This window comes from Perognathus longimembris, chromosome 16 (assembly GCF_023159225.1).
Source record: "Perognathus longimembris pacificus isolate PPM17 chromosome 16, ASM2315922v1, whole genome shotgun sequence".
NCBI lineage: Eukaryota > Metazoa > Chordata > Mammalia > Rodentia > Heteromyidae > Perognathus > Perognathus longimembris.
The window spans coordinates 1803899-1822032 of NC_063176.1; the positions used below are offsets into that span (position 1 = coordinate 1803899).

The 18134-nt window shown below is 43.7% G+C and overlaps 1 protein-coding gene across 1 annotated transcript; it reads right to left on the bottom strand.

The window, feature by feature from the left end:
- Positions 1-264: 264 nt before the first annotated feature.
- Positions 265-5676, bottom strand: Epgn (epithelial mitogen). Its single transcript, XM_048364853.1, has 4 exons — positions 5583-5676; positions 2972-3092; positions 2095-2121; positions 265-319 (listed from the first exon to the last, which is right to left on the bottom strand). The coding sequence occupies exons 1-4, from the start codon at positions 5674-5676 to the stop codon at positions 265-267; spliced, it is 297 nt and encodes a 98-aa protein (XP_048220810.1).
- Positions 5677-18134: the final 12458 nt, after the last annotated feature.

Sequence of the window (18134 nt, forward strand, 5' to 3'; positions counted from 1 at the left end):
ACCTCGGCCCCGTGGCTCGTGCGCTCGGCCCCGCGCCCCCCCCCCAGGGCACGTGTAGAGGTGAGCGCCGACGGTCCCCCCTCCTTCCGTGGCCGCCCCACGCCGGCTCTGCCAGGCTCGTCAGCGTGGCGCCTGGCGCTGCTGCATCCCGACAGTTCAGCCTGGGTGTCATCTCTCTCCCTCTCCTCTCTCTCCTCTCTCTCTCTCTCTCTCTCTCTCTCACAGATGAGGCGAGAAGGACGCGCGCAGAGCCCGCCCGCGCGCTCACGGGGCCCTCCCTCCGGAACACACGTGGTAAGGCGATTGCAGATTTAGGCACCTGAAAGAGAGCGTGGAAACCCACGTGAGGACCGTGCACACTCACACCCAGGGCACGGCTTCCCGCGTGTGCACTCACACCCAGGGCATGGCTTCCCGCGTGTGCACTCACACCCAGGGCATGGCTTCCCGCGTGTGCACTCACACCCAGGGCGCGGCCTCCCCTGAGGGCCGTGTGCACTCACACCCAGGGCACGGCTTCCCGCGTGCGCCCTGTGCGCTCACGCCCGGGGCGCGGCTTCCCGCGTGCGCCCTGCGCGCTCACACCCGGGCACGGGCTGGTGGAGGGCTAGTGCTCTCCGTGCCTACTCAGCACCTCGGCCCCCGAGATCCCCCCCCCCCGCGGGGTGCGTCCTGAGCCCCAGAGCCCAGCACCACCCCGCCTCACCGAGCGCCCGGGGCCCCCAGAGCCGCGCGCCGGGAGGGTCGTGAGTGACAGCAGCGCCCCGCACCCCCCCCCCGCCCCCGCTCCCTCACCACTGTTCTTGATGCCTGAGGCAAACACCCAGCGGCTGGAACAGGGACTGGCCGGACCCACGCGAGCGTGTCTGCTCGGGACCCACAGCTCCCGTTTGGAAACGACAGTGCTCCTCGCGCCCGGGACGGGAGGCCTAGCAGACGCTTACTCCCAATCAGCCACCACACCGCTGGAACACGGGGCTATGGCTTGTACGGTAGAACACTCGCCTTGAGCAAAAAAGCCAAGGGGCAGTGCCCAGGCCCTGAGCTCCAGCCCCAGTATTGGGGCACGCGCACGCACGCACGCACACACGCACACACACGTATGTATTTCAAGTTTCTAAGTAGATACATCTCACCTTCTTACTTTTCTCTATTTATATAAACTGAAGGAAAAAAAATGACTCGTGTGGCAAAGCCAGAAGCATGATTACCTGCTGATGTAAGCGATACTTATTTGTAAATCAAGTTTATCATTTTGGGTTCTGAAAGAAATAGAAATTATCGTCTAAGCCTCGCTTTGAAGCCTGAGAAGAAAATGTCCCGTCTTTATCACGTGTCTTCACTAATTTAGTACTCGCTAACTTTTCTTACTCCGCAAATATTACATATATGTACATATATACACGTATACATCAGATAGATATAGACATAGATATAAATATGTATGTGCGACTGTGTGTGTGCATACATACACACACATATACCTGTATGCACATGTGTGCATGTGTGTGTCTGTACGTGTGATGGGGTTTGAACTCAGGCCTCACTGTTCGCGTGCTCATGGCCAGTTCTCTGCCAGTTGGAGCCCCCCTGCCTTGAGTAGGACCCTTTTGCCGATTATTTTGAATCTCTCCAGACTTTTCTCCCTGGGCTGGATTTGCACGGATTCACCAGGACTCAGCCTCACGAGCAGGTAGGCAGGAGCCCAGCTCGTGTATAATTTTTGTTTCGGCAGATACAGATAGACAAAAGGGAAATCCTGAACTTGTCCTATCTTATTCTAACCGAAGGTAAACTTTTGCTACCTATTTGAGCTTATGACTAAAGCGTCAAAATGTTATGAGGCAACTTCGCAGATTTACACTGTTTTGTGAATTAAAAAATGATACAGATCGATGCCTGGCACATGATAAAGGCTTAGTAAGTGTCTGTCAAAAGAAGTGACTTCATGCTTTGTCTTGTCCATACCTCTTCCTTATGTAGCAGCAAAACATCGCAAGGAAACTACTTAATAGTAATCCAACGCCAATCCCAACTGGAATGTATCTTTCATAAGAATCCACAGCATATGAAGTTAGGGTCAAGTGCTCGCACCTTTCTCCAGTATAACCAGTAAAACATCTTGAAAAAGAGAAAATAATATATAATTTTACAGTTCATGGTGACCGAAATGCAAAGCTATGACATATTCCGAAGGGTGGAAGTAAGCCTTTTTAGTTAAAGAAATAAACCAAGCAGCTAAAGGCAAGAAATAGGCATGAAGCCATGAAGTTTACATGGGCCATTTCCTAAGGCCCTACACCTGGTCCTCACTGGTGGGCAGCTGAGGGGGCATACTGAACAAACCGACGACTGTGAGAATAACGTCTCAGTTGCTCTAGACCTGTGTATTCCTGAGAATTCGGTTTTGTTTAGTCGGCTTCCTTTCATCTGACAAACAATCCTGGGAAAGTTCAGAACCTCCTTGCATGTGACGAATGTAGATTCCGGGGTGGGTGAAGGCAGTCATTATATATATATATATATATATATATATATATATATATACACACATATATATGAATGGAACTAGGAAAATTGAGGGGATGGACGGGGTTAGGCGAGATGGAAGAGAACCGCGGAGAGGAGTGACGCTGATCAAAACGTAGCGCACTCAGAAACTGACAATGGAGTTGAAACCCCTTTGTATACTTAAAGGTAATTTTAAGAAAATTAAAAGAAGACATGTACACATTCTGAATCAGTAGTTCTGAGACAGAGCATCAATTCTTCATTTCCAGCAAGTGTTAGGTTTTCACCCTTGCTGCTAATCTGGAAGCTATCGTTTTCAGCAACGTGGCTTCAGTAGTTTAGAAACCACGCTGGGGTCAAGCACCGCGCTGGCTGAGTAAGGTCAAGGAGTGTCGGTTGCACACGGAGCGCACCCCTCCTCCTTCCCGCTCCGGGGTCTGGGAAGGTCCTTCGCCCTTACCTGCAGATGGCTTTCTCTAGCTCGTGGTGGAAGGCACACACTCCATTGATGCAGTAACTGTGATGGGCTTCCAGGCACGCGTGGGAGAACTTCAAGGCTAGAAGCCCTTCCACGGAGTCAGCTGGGGAAAGAAGGTTCGGTGTTCACAGACAATGACATTTCGATCCCTACGTGAGAGACCTGTGATGGGAAGCCTGCGGTAGGGGCACTTCGTCCCCGGAACTACTGTCTCCTCTGGCGTGTTGGCTCTGCTCGCGAGGGTTGCGTTAGCGTCATCTAAATATGTGGTTAATTCATTAGACGCTGGGGTGTGGACTGAGAACCATTCCGTCCTTTAGAAGCTCCATTACCGAGTCTAGAGACAACCAGCTTGCCAAAAGGTGGCAGCACCGGTTCGAGTCTTCACGGGTTGTTTTGATCAGTGCTTTCCAGTGGTATCTCTTAATGTTCACAAATAGAGAAGATTTCACACGATCTTCACATTTTCCACCTTTACATTGGGGAAGCAGCATGCGTAGGGATACTTTATTTACTCATGCAAGAATTCGATTTTTATTTCCTTCAGAGGAAAAGAGGACAGGCATTCCCCTATGTGTAAAGGGTGATCATTGAAAAGGGGACCTTATCCCAAACTGAGGCGAGAAGCTCCACGTGACTTATCGCTCGAGAGAATATAATTAATAATAATAACTTCAAATAATATCTAGCTGCTTTATTTTGTGAAGAAGGGTTAAAGGCAAGGGGCTTGGAATGAAGGAAAGCCAAGGTTTTATTTCTAGCTCTGACACTATTCCGGGTGATCACAACTGAACACAATTTTGTAGTCAAGGGTCCAGAACCCTCCTTATGACAGCCTCTTTTCAGGAAAGCATATTTGGGCAAAATATCCGTGTTTCAGAATGCCTTCCCTAACTCTGATAGGCGAAAGACATATTCATACTGAATGACTCAGATAATAGATTCCTTTCCCCATACTCTAGCAAGTTTCCATTTCTTTTTCAAGCAGAATTACTGGACTTTTCTTTTAACATTTCTTTTTTCATTATATATATATATATATATATATATATATATATATAATCTCCATTACAAGTTATCATGATATACTCTTGCATAGTTGCCTGGGTAAGATAAGAGACTCTCCTGCTGGTTGGCTTTTAGGAAAACAAAACAAAACAACAACAAAAGATCTAAAGATCACTCTTCTTTTTACATGAAAAATACTAAATATTTCACTATTGCTGGCAGCAGTAAGATACTCTATTTTGTCACTTCACCTTGAAAACACCTATTATCTAAAAGTTCACAACCACGTTCGTGAATGCAGTATGGTGAATGTAATTCACTATTTTGCAATGGATTCCCACCATAAATTCTTCTTTTGAGAATATGTGGAGTAAACCCAGGGCCTTGAGCCAGGGAATCTTCCACTGAGCTAGTTTCAGCTGCCATTTCTTTTAAGTTCAAGACACAGCAGGTTTATTTTACCAAGTCTAAAACAGGATTTGTTAGAAAATATGAACATGGAAAGGAGCATTTTCAGTCAGAGGGTATAACAAACAGATTTGTTTTCTCCTAAGAATATTAGTTACACCTGATTTAAAAAATTTCTAATATATTGAATTCATATTTTAACTGAATTAAAAAAGCAAAAGGAGAAACTAACGCTTTTTATTTCAAGAAAGCAAAGGGGAAATATAGAGATGAAATATTCAATTCTTGTTCTCGTTCCTATAAATTCCTCTGCTAGTAGCTCACCATTCAGAAATTAAAAAAAAAAAAAAGGTGACCTGGAAATACAGTAATGACATCAATCACCAGAACGAAGTCACGTGACTCTTCCTAGAGTATTGTTGATCCTATTCTAATAAAAAAGGCTCAATGGCCCAGGTAACACTAAGTTGACTAAAAATTATCCTGAAACACACACACTGCTTTTCTTTCACAAATTATTATCTGGAAAGTCAAATGAGTAAACTATTCTAAGGTGATGGTTTAAAATGATCCATGACACGAAGCACACTTAACTATTACTATCTTGCACATTTTAAAATGGAATGTTAGACTTGGTCATCTTTTACTCGCTGTGCTCAACGAAAGCAGGTCTCTCCGGGATCCTCTCTGGGGCAGAGACAGTGGGGAGACCAAGGGTGGAAGGAAGAACCAATGCAACATCAACACTTACAGAACTATGAGCTGTAAACCAACCCTGTAACTCGTGGGTGGGGGGCAGGTGGGAGGAAGATGAGGGAGGAGGGAACAAGTTGGATGAGAAATGTACTCACTGCCTTACGTATGAAACTGTAAGCCCTCTGTACATCGCTTTGGCAATAAATAAATCAATTTAAAAAACAAAACAAAAAAGAATGCCCAAACTGTTAGGTGCCAATGGCAGGCGGAGACCTGAGGACGGCAGTGTGGAGCCAGCCGGGGGAGGGAGAAGCCTCCCAGCTGTCCACCTCCTCCCTTGGAGGAGGGCAGCTCTGGGAGCAGCGGTCACCCGGCAGTTCGCCCGAGCAGCGTGAGGTTAGACGGGCTGATGAGAACCGCAAGGGCTCTGGGGGATGCTGGGGAGGGCAGGGGGGAGGGCAGGGGCGAGGGGGTGAAATACCCTGGGTGGCGTTGGCTGGCCGGTCACTCCGCGGGGCTGCACTGTCGGGGGTCGCTGTCACTCCCGCCTCTGCCTCTGCCGTCAGCGCCGCCATGGCTGTGTGAGGGAGAAGCTTGCACACGTGAGCCTCCTTCCACGCGCGTGAGAACCACACACCCAAAGGCATTCCCACGCTCTCACGCCTGTCTCCCACTCTGCTTCTACTTGATTACACGGGAGATCCGGAACTGGATCCGGGACCACTTCCATCCCGTCTCCCAACTGCATTTCATAGGAAATGCAAACCCATTCATCCTAGACAGAAAGTTGCAAGTTGAGGATCAAATGCATAAAGCATTTTAAGTGACTGGTTTCAACTTATTGGTGAAATAAGGAACATTTAAATATTCATATTTTTCGGGTTTTAAAAAAATTATCCTTAAGATGGTGTGCAAAGGAGTTGTCATTGAACAAAGCAGTTTCTGAATATAGTGCTTCTTGATCGCAAACACATCTGTACATTTATATGTTAAATCAATCGCCAGGACATTGTACTGAAATAGAATAACTTGATGCTCATCTGCTACTACTCGATTGCATTCAGCAAGTCTTTTAGAGCTCTCCAAAAAGAAAGAAAGAAGAAAGAATGGAAGAAGAAGAAAGAAGGAAGGAAGAAGAAAGGAGGAAAGATAGAAAAGGAAAGGAAAGGAAAGGAAATCCAAACAGAAAGAAAGGAACATACGATCTGTAAAACACACACACACACACTAAATCAGTGTAGGTTCCTTGCTCTGATCTTTGCCACGAGCGATTATGAGAAGTGAACGCCTGGTTCAGAGAAGCAAATCCCTGCGATTCAGAGCGATACAGGCTTAACGAAACAGAAGAGAAGTTACCTACCTTTAAATAAAAGGCAGACGGAGATGGGAACTGGCAAAGCCATCTCCTGCCCTTGGCAAACTTTCTCCCTTGTCCTCCTGGGCTGCCAGGCGGAGGGTTTTTATGGTGCTGTCTCTGAGTCTTTCTGCCATTTATGTTTCATAAAGCGTCATCTCGCAGTTCTTACCAATCCAAAAAATATGTACTTCTGGCAAGAGCCCGAAGCCTCGGGGCACCCGGCACTTGCTCCGGATGCCTGTGTTATCTACAGATGTGATCAGGTTTCCTTTGGAAACACCGGTTTCCTGTTACCCGTAGGCATCACCATGTGTGTAAAAGCCCTTAAAACAGCACGGTAGAGTGGGATCCTGAATCGACCCCCGGAGACGTTCTCAGGGCTATTCGAGCTCCGCAGGAAGACTAGGTAAGGTGTCAACAAAGGTATTTCCAAGCGAGGAGCTATCACAACCTGCTAAATGAAATATAGATTCCAGGACTGAGTGCCGGTGGCCCGCGCCTGTCATCCGAGCTACTCGGGAGCCTGAGACCTGAGGATCGCAGTTCAAAGCCAGCCTGGGCAGCAAAGTCCATGAAGACTCATACCCCCAATGAACCACCCCAAATCTGGAAGTAGTAGAGCTCTAGGCTTTCAGCAAAAAACGCTCAGGAAGAGTACCCAGGCTCTAAGTTGAAGCCCCAGGACACACACGTGTGCATGCGTACACACACACACACACACACACACACACACCACTCTGATAATTGAACAAGGAATTCAGTTTTAAGTCTTTTATCACAGACTCTGAGTTCCAGCGCAAATGAAAATACTTTTTTTTTTAAACATTTATGGGGGAAAATAACTAAATTTTCATATTCCGTTTTAGTTCCTGTTACTTTACCTGTAATAAGTTGCATAAGTTTTGTATATCATTTTTATCATTTAGTATTTTTCTGAGACAATGGAATAGGCTACCGAGTTCCAGGAGCAACAGTGCTTACATGTGTGCCTCCAAGAGCCATAAAAGCACCAAAATAACATGAGTAAGACTACTCATTGTTGTAATATTCTTTGAAACAAAATCAAGATTACATTTAGCTTCAATGTATAAAATGATTAAAATCCCCTAGATTTAATACAACATTTAATGCTTTCTCAATTTTAAACGACTGTAGTTATTATAAAGACCAAAACATGTAATTATTGCTTTTGCATTTTCTGTCTCTAGGGGCTTCCCCCAAACTTTTGCTTGCCCTAAATTGATATCGACATTTGTGAATATATTTTGCAGAAGTGCCATGTCTTTCTAATTGGAATATTGACTGCTCATATTTCCTAAACTCTGAAAACATGTTGAAGTTAAGATAGGTTATCGTTTGCATCATGTCTACTCAGCAAATTAGATTTATCAGAAATTATTCTTTTTGATATTCAGATATGAATTTGGCTTTAGAAATCACACAAGAATGAGCTTGTTGTATTCATTTTATCTAACACAAAGTCATCCTTTTAAAGTAAAATAGTTTACTTCAAACGTTCCTTCATTATCTCTCTCTCTCTTTTTTTTTTTTTGGTCAGTACCAGGGTTTGAACTCAGGGCTTTACGCTCTGACTTAGCTTTTTCATTCAAGGCTGCTGTTCTACCACCTGAGCTACACCCCTACTTTCAAATGTGCCTACATTGTGTGCCTCTATTTTTTTGGATATATGTTTTAAACTTTATTAAGTCAATTTCTGGACATTACCTTTCTAAGAAAATAATATTTTAATTATAAATAGAATCCTGTTAGCACCACTGGTGAAAATTTGATAAGAGATTGTTTATTAAATGACCATCACAATTCCATTTGCACTTCTGGAGGGAGATGAAAGGACTCACATTAAATATCTATCATCTATCTATTATCTATCTATCCATCTGCCTATCTGTCTGTCTGTCTATCTATCATCTATTGACCTATCCAGGGCCTCACATATGTTTGGCAGCTGGTCTATGACTGAACTACACCTCTACTCCAAATACCCTTGTTTGATACACTAAGATGTGAAAGTCGGATGACCATCGTTGTAAAAATCATGAACTCTAGTTAATACAATGCATTGTACTTGGAAGGTTTTCAAATACACCTCAATTCTTTCTTCAGTAATCCCAGCCCAATCAAGGCAGTGGTGGACACATAGTAAATATTCAACACACCTGCTTCGAGTGGGTAAAGAACTGAAGAGCTGGCTTTATTTTTACTCTCAGATAATGCACGAGACATGAAGGCTCAAGAGAGTTGGGTGAGGACGTAGAGGGCTGTAGCTCTGTGGTTAAGAATAAACTTGGCACGAGGGAGGTTGAGGTTTAATCCCAAAGCACATGCTCCAGAGTCAGGACTTCATCATATTTTCAGATGTCCAATCAGAAAACTGTGCATTTCCTCAGCTGTCTCACTTGAGAGGAGTTGGCATACTAATCTCAGAGGAAGTCCTAAAATTATCTCCAAAAATCAAGGTTTGCATTTTTCATAGGAAGCTAAATATTAAATCATTGGTGGGTTTGTTTGTTTGTTTTTTGTTTTTTTTGCACATGTCTAGACTGAAAAAGATGGCTGGTTGGCTGGCTGTCCGGATGCTTCGAACTCTGGTAAATTAGGTCGCGTCGTTTAGGACCTGATCTACCGTTCTGAACGGTTATAACAGAAAGTAGCTCCGAGTCACTCTGGGCGCTTTTCCTCTGGGGTCCGCATTCGTGATTTCCACTCCCACTTCCTAAAGCAGAGTGGACAACCTGTTCATAGTCTCCTGCCAGTCATGGAGAATGAGGGCGATGGGCATTTTAAACCCACTCCTCCGGCGTCTCGATCCGTTCCTGAGCGCTCCCCTGGGGGTGCTCCCTTAGACCACGGGGCGCGGCACGTGTTCACCCTCCTCTAGTCACACACACCCCTGGACCAGACCTGCTCCTTTCCTTTAGCCCTTTCTCCATTGCTTTTTCTTAGTCTTTCACCAGTTCATCGTCGCTAGTTGTCACGAAGAAACGCCCTTGAGTCTCTGGCTTCTGTCTCTACGTTTATAATTCTCATGGATCCAGTTGCTAGTCACGCCATTCATAAAACCTTCAATGCCTTCTGCATCCATCCACCACCATGTTCACAGCGACGTTTATAAGATAAATGGTCAGAGGATGTATTCTTCCCTCAAAAGAAGGGGTTAGGCCATGTATGCACCCAACTCCTGTGTTGTGCAGAGTGACGGCTATGACCAGTACCTGTAGGGTGCTATGGGCTTGTCACCGACATGGGCTAGGACGGTTGAGGGCTGGCCGCCATCTTTTTGCGTGGCGAGGTTTCCCTTGCAGTGAGTCTTCAGTAACCAGTGGGATTTGGCTCTGTGGCGGGGACTGGAGGCTCTGGTTCATCCCAGCGGATCGTGCTCTGGGGCTGTCTCCATTGGGTGGCCGCTGAAACCTCTAAGGTCAGGAAAGGTCAGTTTCTTCATCCATCCACTAGAGACTTTTAATAAGGAGCCAAGACCAGAAACACGAGGATAAAAAGGGAGCATTTCACACGTGGTAGGGGCTCGCGGCAGGACAGGGCTCCCGATGAGCGTGTGTGGAAAGGCACAGAGGGCAGGGAGGCCTTGGGGGGCCATCGCTACCCTTCTCCCCAAATCTGCAGTACTCAGGTAGCGTGTCATCCCCTCCAATTCCACAGGACTCAGATTCAAACACGCTGTCTGTCCTCCAAAAGCAGCCGCTCTTTGTGCTCGTCAGTAATATCTTCTGGCCTCCAACTGCCAGAATCACCGCTTCCTAAATGTGGTACACATGTTGATTTGTCATGGTTTTACCGATGAATCTCTGTTTTCCATATTAATCCCTCTGCAACCTGCATTTGTCATTTTCAACTGACTATAGCCCTTGCATAAATATAGATGATGTAGATGTAAAAATTTATATATGTCTAAAGGCAAGAAATATATATATATATACATAATTCTTATGTCTGTACTGTTCAACAGCCATTAATTCTTTTTTGCGCATTGACTATAATGACTGTATTTACTTACCCCCGCTCTCTCTCCATTTGTCCAACTTCCATTAATTCTTCTCATTAATTCTTTCAGATAGTCTCTTTAGGGATAAAAATAATACAAGAAAACAAAATACATGTCTCTCCTCCACAAGGAAATCCTATGCCTATATTTTAAGGATACAAAATAACTACAAATGAAGTCATGATAGCAGTGAACTGACTATCTCTTTTATGTACCCACAAAGACTCCTTCGCCAAACTGCACTCCGTCTCCTTTGAGGCCTATTCTTGACAAAGCTTAATTTCAGTAAAGAATTCCACTACATGATTTTTTTGGAAAAATTCATCCGTCTATAACTATCGTATCAAGTTTCCCATCTCTTACATTTGATAGCTAAGTCTTTGGTATGCTTTTATCAAGAACACTGATAAGCTAGTTTAGGAAGAATTTCTCTGCATTCCCTATGTCATCGAGTCTTTCTAATCACTCTCCCCCTGTTTCCCCCAACTTCGCTCATCTACGATTAAGTTGCCAGCTGTGTTGCTATAGCGAGAACTCCATCTCTCCTCTCTGTAGTGTTGACTCCATTGTGAGTCTTGAATAAAGTCTCCCTTACCACTTTAAACAAGTTTCAGGTGTGTGTGTGTGTGTGTGTGTGTGTGTGTGTGTGTGTGATTCAAATCATTTCTTGGAAGGCAGATTCCAGTATATTATTCCAAAATAACATCTCTTGCACTATGGAGGTAGGGTGTTCAAATGATAGTCCTTCTACTTTTCGCATCTGGGTATTCTCATTACGTTAGTTGTTTGGGAAGTCAGGAATCTTTAAACAGAGTCCCTTTTTAAAATATTGCTTGCAAGCTTTCCATTTACATTTCTGTCAAGACTACTGAACAAAAATGTTCTGGGGCCAATGTTAGAACATATTATAGTGTCTTTTCTTCCATCTTTGTGAAGCATACTACATTTTCCCATCCTGAGTGAGGTAAGGAAAGTAGCAAATATATGGGGAAAAACATATAGCTATCTTAAAAAATTACAGTTATTCTTGTTGACCAAATAGTGTTTATTCATTAGTTGGATATTATTAATTACAAACATTTAGTCCATGTTCACATAATCAAGAGTATACACTGATAAAGACATACACTGATTAAGAGTCACTATTGGTATACAAATCATTAATGGGGTTTGGGTATAGATACATGATACAAGTGATCTCCCAATAGCCTTCAACTAAAAATAACATGTATTTCCTAATTTATATCAAGTTGGAACGTGATATCTATTTCAAGAATGAAATGTCATAATGGAAGAGGGAAGAACTGTTGGCATAAAGCATTTGGTACTTAGTTGCTTCCTAAACTTTCGGTTCCTTTTTCACAAATGCGCATCAGATATTAGGACTGTATTTACCCACTCTTCCTATTCCTTTTTTAGAATGAAGTACACACACACACACACACACACACACACACACACACATTCACTCTGATGAACATATCTGTATATGATACCCAAAGCAGACAGAATGTCGTAGAGGACCAAGATTTTCAGTTCCAGCTCCTTGCCCCTGCCAGCTTTACCGGATGAAAAATCTATAGACCATGTTTGATCCAATTACTTGATCTAGTCACTTCCCTTTTTAAAGACACAACAGTCTCAAAGGGGATATAGACAGTTCAGTGCATTCTCCTCATGAAACTGAGTATTTCTTGTTACATATTATTGGGTATAGAGACGCTGTGTTCTAGTACAAGTCCAGTAAAAACTATCAACATACTTGAATTGTGCTACCTAGTGCTGGGGAAACACAGGAAGACTTTTGATTCTCTGAATATACGCAAAGGAAATGTCATAGTCGTCCCAGCCAGCCTGAAGAATGCGTCCACACCCACGATATTAAAGGTGACTGGCTTCAAGCTCTCATTGGCATGATGGGTCAGTGCTTCAGCATGCGAATGAGAGCAGTAAAGTTGTCCCAGGTAACTCTTCGTAGGGAGTCTAGCACAGGCACGGTGTTTTTTTAATGTATAATCTTATAATGTTAATTACAACACTCAGATGTGCTGTCTTTTGCAGGTCTGTTCATATGTTTCTCCATGAATCAAAGCCCAGAGATACTTTTCAGATCTTTTAGTATTTTTGTACAATGTACATGGTCTTCTTCATAGATGGCTTGTAAGGTTTTATAGAACTTGACTTATATCTTATTTGAAATGGGTAGTACATCGCGATCTTTTAAACACATAAAAGGCAAATGAGAAATATTGTTACTAAAGTAGCCCAAATAAGCTTAAGCATTTCTTTCTGTGTCTCTTTCTTTGTGTCTGACTCTCTCTCTCCCTCTTTACGTCCCTACCTCCCTCTCTCACACACACACACACACAAACACGTGCACATGTGCGCACACACGTATGTATGCATGCACAAACCAACTAGCATGTATTGGGAACCTTCTGGTGGCAGGCGCTGATGTTTGGATATGGTTTGGGTAGGTCCCCAAAGTTTCATGTGCTTAAAGTGTGTCAGCCAATGAGGCAGTATTCGTAAGAGGTGGTGGAACCTTTAGCAAGTGAATCCCAGTGAGAGATACCTAAGATAGGGAGAAACTGCCTTAAGGGAAAGGGTCAATATGGTTCTTAGAAGACCCTAGATAGTTCCTGCGAGACGGAGTTGCTTGGTCGGCTCCCTTAACTAGGTACAAGTGCCCAGAGGGCAGGAGCCACTCTTTGGATTTGTTATTCTTATTCTTAATTTCAGAATTTGTCTATGTACAGACTAGACATTCAGCACATCTTGATCAGCTAAATAACCCATATTCAGTAAGCTGGTTTGCTGGCATGAGCAATACTTTTCAGAGCCTTCGTGTAAGCCCTGGAGAAGCAATGCTTTACAACCTCAACAGGCTCCTGGAAGAAACCACCTACTATTTTGGACACCAAAGTACGTTAAAAGCATGTCATTGTAGAGCATATCACGTAAAGCACTTTGAGGAGCTAATACATAAAAATAAAACATTACTGAAGAATATGGCAAAATAAGTGAGCAAGCACAAACTAAATTTTTAATGGAAAACATTTTTTCCAAGTTAAAAAAATGGTAATGAAGCTAGCTACCCAGAAATCTGTTGTCCATATTGGTTTTGTACAGTTTGCTTTTCAGTTTTGAAATTTCATGTGGCTTAGAAACTGTATTTGAAAAAAGTAACCACAGGAACTGCCACTTAGGTCTGTCAGACTTGTCAAGACCTTCGTAGATAATTTTTGTTGTTGCTTTTGAGATGGGATCTGTGTTGCTGACACTAATCTTGAACTCACAGACACAAGTGATCCTCCAGCCTCAGTCCACCTACTTATGTACAACACCATGCCTAGCTTCATATGTATTATTTGAATAAGTGCAGCTCAATGAAGTTACAATGCCTCATCACTCTCCTGTGGATAGACATTATTCACAGTCAGATCTGAAAAAAGATTCCATGATTTCCTAAGTCTATCCCATGCCAACACACTTAAACTCATAAAACCTGAACAAATAGAAGAATCCCAAGAATGATTCAGGACCCAAATTAACTCACTTTACTTAAAGGGTAAAAGGATATTCTAAAAATAGAAACAAAGGGAAAGTGGTTCCATGATACTAATTTTCCTATATTTTAACTCTGAGTGTTCACGGTTCGCCATCTCTACGTCGAACCCTGTACGTCCAAGTCCGCGTCTGGCTTAGGAGTCCGAGTAGCTTTGTTGCCTGGGTGTCAGATCAGACCTTCCTCTTCCCGTGTGGTCCTTTATGACCGCCTACTTGTGGAGGAAAGGGGACTGAGGATGACAGGGAACTGCTGTCTGAAGATCTTCATCTGCCTCTGGACACTTCACAGGAATTATCTACCAGGCACTCGTACTATCCTGCCCGGCACTCTTCGTAGAACATATGCACCTGTCTTGGGTTAGGTCTTCTCCACAAAATAATAAGCATTTAGTAGCATCGGTAGAGCCCTTTAAATGACTCAGGAGGCAGAAGATTATGACATTCCTGTGAACACGCCTGACATTCAAATGCATACTTCAACGTCTTTGGTGTTTGAAATAAAGCCAAGAGGCAGAGACATCGTCCGACCACAGTCATGAGAGGCACACACTGATGAAGCTGATTCACAAAAACATATTCGGTCTGTTTTTTTTTCCCCCCTTGATTTTCCTGAGCATTTATTTTTGAGGAAAAAAAATCAGTGTATGAGCTGCTAGACAGTGTGAATAAATCTTTTTTTCCATAAAGATCAGGATCTGGAAGTGACTTTTCAAGAGAGGTAAAGAATTCCTAATAATTAGCAAGAATTCTCTCCTCGGCCACGGGCTGTGGTACCACGTCAGTGTCCCGGCTACTCTACTCGGGAGGCTGAGGTAGGAGGATTGCTTACGCGTAGGCATTCGGGTGTCGACTAGACAATGTAAGTAAGACCTTGCTCCCTGAACAGAAAGAGGAATTCTATAGTGTCATCATTTCATGTATTTCAAGGCTATCCTAAGCAATGTGTCTATAGAGCCATAGGTGGCCCGCGAGATAACATGAGTCATGGGAGAAAGCGATAAATCCAGTTTGTGTTTGATTCCTCCCCCAAAAGCATCGTCCCCAGTCCTGCCTGAGAAAAGAGCAAGTTAACAGGCATTACGTCACCAGAACAGCCTCTCATTGGCTCATCTTCCCTGTAAGGGCAATTCGGGTTTACACCTGCTTACAAAGATGATGCTTTTAAAAGATCAGTCCTATCGTGTGTGTGTGTGTGTGTGTGTGTGTGTGTGTGTGTGTGTGTGTGTGGTGGGGTGGGTGTTCTATGTGCTTCATCAAACAGAGACACAGAAGCATTAGAAGGCGATAAAATCTTTCAGAGACTTACTTGCTGTGAGTATAGGGGTAAGGGAATATGGTTAAGAAAAATACCAAAAGTTCTGTATATATTAGAATCAGGTATTAGACCTTCATTGATATCAACAATTTCCTGGAAAGTTAATATGCATATGAGGAAAAGTCAAAGTTCGGTTCAATTTCACAAAGTCACCATGACTTTAGACTTACTGACTACTAAGGCAAATAAAACCATAATCAAATCTTGTTGTCTCTGTGGAACTTGATGAGGGTTGAGAGATGGAAATGACCGAGTGATGCTTGAAACAACTTACTGAAAATAAAAATATCTTGAGGAAAGGCAAGAAGTACGATGGCAATATATTGGAGTCGCCTCACGTCAGACTTCAGATTCTGCAAAATAGCTGCTACAGATTTCCTTTAAGCTGCTATGGCTTCACTAGCCTAGATTAGAACACGAGAGCACCTGTGTTATACATAGGTATTACCCTTTCTGTCTAACATACTTTTACCCTCTCTTTTCCATTGGGTGAGTATTTATTTTTCCTTTTCAGACCTAGAATAAATATCCCAAGTTCCCATAAGGTTTGTTTTCGTTCTCCATTTTGTCTGATTCTCTGCCACTTCTAAAGAAGTACTCTATAGCCCATGTTAGAGTTCTGACAATGACCCAATGTTTGTAAAAGTGACTTCCTTTTAATTCCTTATCGCTGTGACAAGGCAGCAGAAAACAGCTTCCATGCTTTCCTGATGTGAATTTCGGCCTGCTCTTATACATATGTAATTGTCCAAATTAAATGCTTAGAGGATTTTCCCATGCTTCTAAATAACGCAAGCCACTTAGACACGGCCTCCGAGACGTCTCCGCTGTCATGAAGGGGAGACGGGCATCGGGAAAATGAAGGACCGGCCTAACAACCAGAAAAACCGGAATGGCATGGGCCTAGAGAAATGGCATGACTCAGGAGGCAACCCAGAAAGCACTCCACTTTCTCATGGGGCTGACGCTTCAGAGCGTGTGGAACCAGAGGCAGCAGCGAGCGCCTCCCCACGCCAGGGCCTCACCACGGAACCCCCGGGTGTCCCAGAGGCCATTCACTAGGTGCTTGCCCTCGGCATTGCCTGCCTGTTTTAACACAAGCTATTCATTGGAAGAGACAGTCATGGAGACCGCGACAGAACACAGAGAATTACTGTCCTAATGGCAGAGGAGGGTATGAGAGACTGGTCTACGTTTATATACAAATAGGGTGGCTTCATTAACGTAGTGAGTTGTGCTTCCCAGGATTTTCCTTCACCTGCTGACTGTTCAATCCGTACTAGCCGGGCGGCTGAGATCCTTCCTCCCTTAGCTCGTGGTAGCTTGGGCAGTGATGAAAGGTGCCTTCCTTTCATGGCGTCTTTTAAATAAGCAATGTTCTCATCCCTTGCTGTTTTCTACACACGTTTTTCTGTGTATAATCGTTCTTCTCTTAAACCATAAAGCAGTGCTGTCCAAGTGGAGGGACAAATCTCTAGATTTGCTAGAGAGATTATTTAAAAGATTGCCCAAAATTCTTAGTAGAGCCTAAAGCTCAGTAATCTCATAAAATAACCCAAGAGAGAGGAGACAAAACTTCTATCTTATAAATAATTTTATTTAAAACCTAATGTCCAAAAAGCAATTATAAAAGCATTTACGTGTGGCAGGGAAAAAGAGCCGAGGTTGGAGACTGAAGCATGAGGAGACAGAAGAAGGGAAATTGCAGTCTATGGCTAGGGGGAAAAAAAGCATGAGATTCTACCTGAAAAACAAGCACAGGGAAAGGGCTGGAAGATGGCTCAAGGGGTAACACAAGATCCTGGGTTTAAACCATGGGGTTGCAAAGCAGTGAAAAGAGGGAAAGGGAAAAGGGGAAGGGAAGGGAAGAAAAGAGAGGGAAAAGAAGGGAAGGCAAGGGAAGGGAAAGACAAATAAACACTGGCAACGTTCCTGTGGATGTAACTGTGCCTCAAACTTAACTTTTCTCCCACATCAAATACACTTTACGAAACAGAATGCCCTCAAAGGCCGAGCTGATTTCACAGACATCACAATAGCCGTCTCATCCCTGTAGTCGGTAACAGTGAGGACAGTCAGCATGTATCGTGCAGATACACGCTAGGCACGCGTCCGGCTAGTGGGTATATAACCAGGCATACAACTTAGACCAGGTCTCTGCTAGTCATAGTTCTTCAAACCATGTAATGTTAAGTTCTTTTGAAAGTGCATTTGGTGCTTAGTACCAAATATGTGTCACTTTCTATGATGGATGTGTCTTTAATGGACATGAGTTGCTGTTGACTAGTTAATTTTCTTCCTCCCTCCCTTCCTCTCTCCTTTTCTCCCTGTCTGCTTTCCTTCCTTCCCTCTCCCGGTCCTTCTTCCCTCCCTCCTCCTTATTTCCCTGTCTTCCTTCTTTCCTTGCCTCCTTCTTTCTTTCTTGTTTGGTACTGGGAACTAAGCTCAAACCCAAGGCCTTGCTCAGGTTGTTGTAAATTAATCCCGTGTTTGCTACTCTACAGAGTGGAAGATTGCGTTTCAATTCAGATAGACAATAGAGAAATGCTTTTATAGCATGAGTGACCCTACTGACTTCTAAGCGCAGAGAATGTTTAAAAATAGTTAATATCACATGTCACAACTAAGAAGTCTTATGCCTGTAGTGGGCTAGACATACAAGAGGAAGGAAGATGAGAAGCTCACCTCACAGAGTCACCCAATCTAGTTGTAAACAATCAAGAAAGGGGGCAAGAGAGTAGAGCACTGAGAGCGAACTCATAAAGGCCAA